The following is a 3648-nucleotide window of genomic DNA, read 5'->3' on the forward strand; positions in this document are numbered from 1 at the left end:
GACCAAAATAATTTAGGGTTTATACCTTTTTAGACCATGTGTTTTGTCTCATTACATGTTTGGACCCTGTGTTTTGACAAAGTACTTTTTGGACCATGTGTTTTCTAAAATAGTTCAAATAGACTCCTAAACTCGATTTTGATCAAAGTTTTTTGAACTAAAATCACAAATAATTCATCAAACTAACAACTCAGAACAAAAATACAATCATTCTGCCTAAGAACTGTGTTGTTATACTCAATTTTTTGTTTATAAAAATCAGGTTTAGGGGCCTATTTGAATCATTTTATAAAACACAGGGTCCAAAAAATAATTTATCAAAACACAGGGTCCAAACAAGTAATGAGGCAAAACACAAATGAGGCAAAATACAGGGTCTAAAAATGTATAAACCCAATAATTTATAATATTTATCAATTTAGTTACTCTGAGTTACAGATAACAAATAGCTCTAACAAGTTACAAGTTAATCATAGTTTTTAATTGAATTATAATGAGTTACCAATTCAATATTTTATTTGTTTGTTTTTCTAGCTAAGTTACCAATACTTTTGACAAGTTACAAAAAAAAAACATATATATATTTTATTATTATAATTTACTAATATTTTTTAAGAGTTAGTAATACAACTACATGTAGTTACCAATTTATTAACTTATAAATGGCTTTTTGAAAAATCCCGTTCCTTATAAAAGCTTTCAAAACTAACACAAAATTCAGTCCAATTTTTAAATTACCATTCTAAGTTTTTGAGATCTGTAAATATCAAATTTGGTATTTCTTTCCTATTTAAATAATAATAATAATAATAATAATCTAGTTTTGGTATTTCTTTCCTATTTAAATAATAATAATAATCTAGTTATGCAAACTTTTTTATACCCACCCCAACACTATATGAAGGAGCAATTTATGGGTAGTTACTAACTTCTATTATTTCTTAATATTACTTATTAAATTAAATTAAAATATGACACATAGGGTGGTGCTGAACACCAGTGGGCCTTTTACTCAATACTAATTCCATACTTACAGTGGACATGTAAAAGAAAATGAAATCAATTATACAAAGTAAATGACAAGTGAGAAGTGATAATAACATAACAATAGAAAGCAAGATATGTAAGTTGTCTTCTCATTCAGTTTTCTTACTTTTGCATTATTGTTCATAACCCACCAAAAAGTCTAAGAAGAGGGTTTCATTTCAGTCTTAATGGCAGCAACTAATTGGTCATAAGCTTCTCCCCAAGCATTCTTCATCTCTGGTGACCACATTTCAGGTACTGCTTCCTTAATAGTCTCCAACAAAGCAAACTTGGTCACCTAATACAGATAAATTAAATTCACTTCATCATGAAACACAATTCAAGAAAAGAGATATTACGCTAATTTGGTTTAATATACAAATGCTTACCTCAAAATGTTCATCTACAACCCCATATTTAAAATGGGTCGCACCAAGTCTTTTCAAGTTCGCTTCTTTCACTGTAACTTTTCCGGCTTTCCGAAGTTGAACGGCTGATTCACATGTCTTCACAAAAATACAAGTAGAAAGTGAGGGAGGAACATTATATAATTAAGAAAAGAACTCTACATATTCATTAGTTAGTAATTGTACAGTACTATTTTATTAAACATTTTCTTGAAAAAATTGGGGGTGAAAAGAAAAAAGGGGTCTACCATAACAAAGACAGTCATAGCATGGGGCTTGAGCTTGGGGTTCTGTTCCAAAGGAATGGGAGAATCCTTCAAAAATGAGAACAGCTTCTTGGCAGACGGTGCAATCTCAAATATCCTGCAAATTAATTAGTTTCAAATCATATAATTTTTCTCTTTCCATTTTCATAAATACTCTTGATTTAAAAAACTAATATTATATATCTATAAAAGAAGACAAGGGAAACAAAATGTAATATATTGAACAATGTTGACTTACTTGAGGAAGAATTTAAGACCCAATTCGGCAGAGTTCTTCTTCATTACAGCCCATGATTTCACCACCAGAGCTTCCTGCTCCTCTGTGAAAATGACTTTGTTACCTTCTATGCTGCTGCTCATGGTTTTTGATTTAAAGCTTGGAATTTTGATTTGAGGAATGCAATATTTTGAAGTATGCTTGGAACAATCTGGTAAATGCTCTGGATATATATAGCAGAGAAAATGTGGGATAGATGTAACTCTTGAGGGTATTGGAGCGCCATCTTATTTGTTGGGTCTTCACTTTTACTTTCTTTTTGGGCAAGTCTAGATTTGGATAAAACTCAGGTGTTACCTAGTGCTGAATAAAAATAATGCATGTGTCTCGAAACCAGGGGCTATAATTGCTCGTTTGCCAAAAAGAACATGGTTTTCCAAAGTAACCCCACTACATAGTACATACATATCTTTGACACTTTGACCATATGTAATTTGAGTTGACCATATGTTATCCTACGTGTGCGCATACCTATTGTCGATTGATGTCTATTTTAAAATGAAAGTGATCATGTCATGATGATTTTATTTATGGTATTTAACATTAAAAATTCTTAATTTGAGGTGGCTTTTATACCATGTCACTGTAAGTTTAGGCAAGTAAAGACGGCTAAGCGGGTTCGGAAGCTACTATGGTCACGAGAAGCCTCCATGGGGGAAGTAAAGCGATTTGGAGTGGCTGTAAATGGAGTTGGGAATGGTAATTTGGTGATAATTATTGAGTAATCTTGTTAGAGATTCTAACGTCAAAAGTGTGTGGGGGTCATTATACTATTTATAAAAACAAGTGTTATTTTTTTTTATCACTCATTAGTTTTGAGATAAAATGTAACGCCCTACTAATCCACGATTATAAAAGTGTGTTAAAAATAATGTTTAACTCATTAAACGAGTCATTTAGACTCAAAAGTGTAATTAAGGTTAAACAATATTTGAGGTATTAAAAAATTTTGTCAATGAAGTTAAATGTTTCATTAAAAATGTTGGAAGATCTACAAGGGGTCCCAAAGGTTTCAAACAAAATGCAATTATACAAAATTACAGAAATAGCTGACCTAAGCGACAAAATCAAACTAATATTCTGTGTTCCTCAAAAGTATCTTGACTGTGGTATCTGAGCAGGCTAAGTATTTACACACCACCCCTAGAGCTCTCTAACTCATGGATGGTCCAGTTTTTCCCTACCCTTACCTGCACCACAAAGAACTCGTGAGCCAAGACTTAGTAAGAAAACTCAATCAAGTAAAATAGATATCCATACAAGCATTTATATCTAATGCATGCCTTATAAATCCTAATCAGATTCACATTTATTTTTCAACAAGTATAATAGCTCATGCTGAATAGATGCATATCGCACCTCTGTAATGGTCATACCATAACGACCTACATTACGCATGTATATTGCCGATAACAACTCCCAGCCGATCAATCACAAACGATAATCGATCGTTACAAACAACTATAGTAATATATGCATATATAGAACATCCATTTAATTTTAAATCAATTCAAGGCACGGTTAATACCGTGTTCGATAATCAAGGCCAATGCCCTCTACTCGGTGCATGTGCTAGTTTTCTTACCTCGAGTCTCGTGCAAATGGTAGTACGACCTCGAGTGCGTTCGCTTTCTCGAGCCTTGCGGAAACCCTAGTCACATTGTAGCGTCCC

The 3648-nt window shown here is 32.5% G+C and overlaps 1 protein-coding gene across 1 annotated transcript; it reads right to left on the minus strand.

The window, feature by feature from the left end:
* Window positions 1-984: 984 nt before the first annotated feature.
* LOC133819232 (non-symbiotic hemoglobin) lies at window positions 985-2176 on the minus strand. Its single transcript, XM_062252430.1, has 4 exons — window positions 1938-2176; window positions 1682-1796; window positions 1416-1532; window positions 985-1324 (listed from the first exon to the last, which is right to left on the minus strand). Exons 1-4 carry the CDS (start codon window positions 2057-2059, stop codon window positions 1187-1189), a joined length of 492 nt encoding a protein of 163 aa, XP_062108414.1. The 5' UTR covers window positions 2060-2176; the 3' UTR covers window positions 985-1186.
* Between the last annotated feature and the right edge of the window lie 1472 nt (window positions 2177-3648).

The sequence above is a fragment of the Humulus lupulus genome, chromosome 1 (genome assembly GCF_963169125.1).
Source record: "Humulus lupulus chromosome 1, drHumLupu1.1, whole genome shotgun sequence".
NCBI lineage: Eukaryota > Viridiplantae > Streptophyta > Magnoliopsida > Rosales > Cannabaceae > Humulus > Humulus lupulus.

Excerpts from the sequence above, each read along its gene's own strand:
- LOC133819232 (XM_062252430.1), bottom strand. The coding sequence starts at position 2,059 with ATGAGCAGCAGCATAGAAGGTAACAAAGTCATTTTCACAGAGGAGCAG. Across the intron at positions 1,533-1,681 it reads CTATGACTGTCTTTGTTATG|ACATGTGAATCAGCCGTTCA; the intron begins GTAGACCCCTTT and ends ATTTTTGTGAAG. Across the intron at positions 1,325-1,415 it reads TTGTAGATGAACATTTTGAG|GTGACCAAGTTTGCTTTGTT; the intron begins GTAAGCATTTGT and ends TATCTGTATTAG.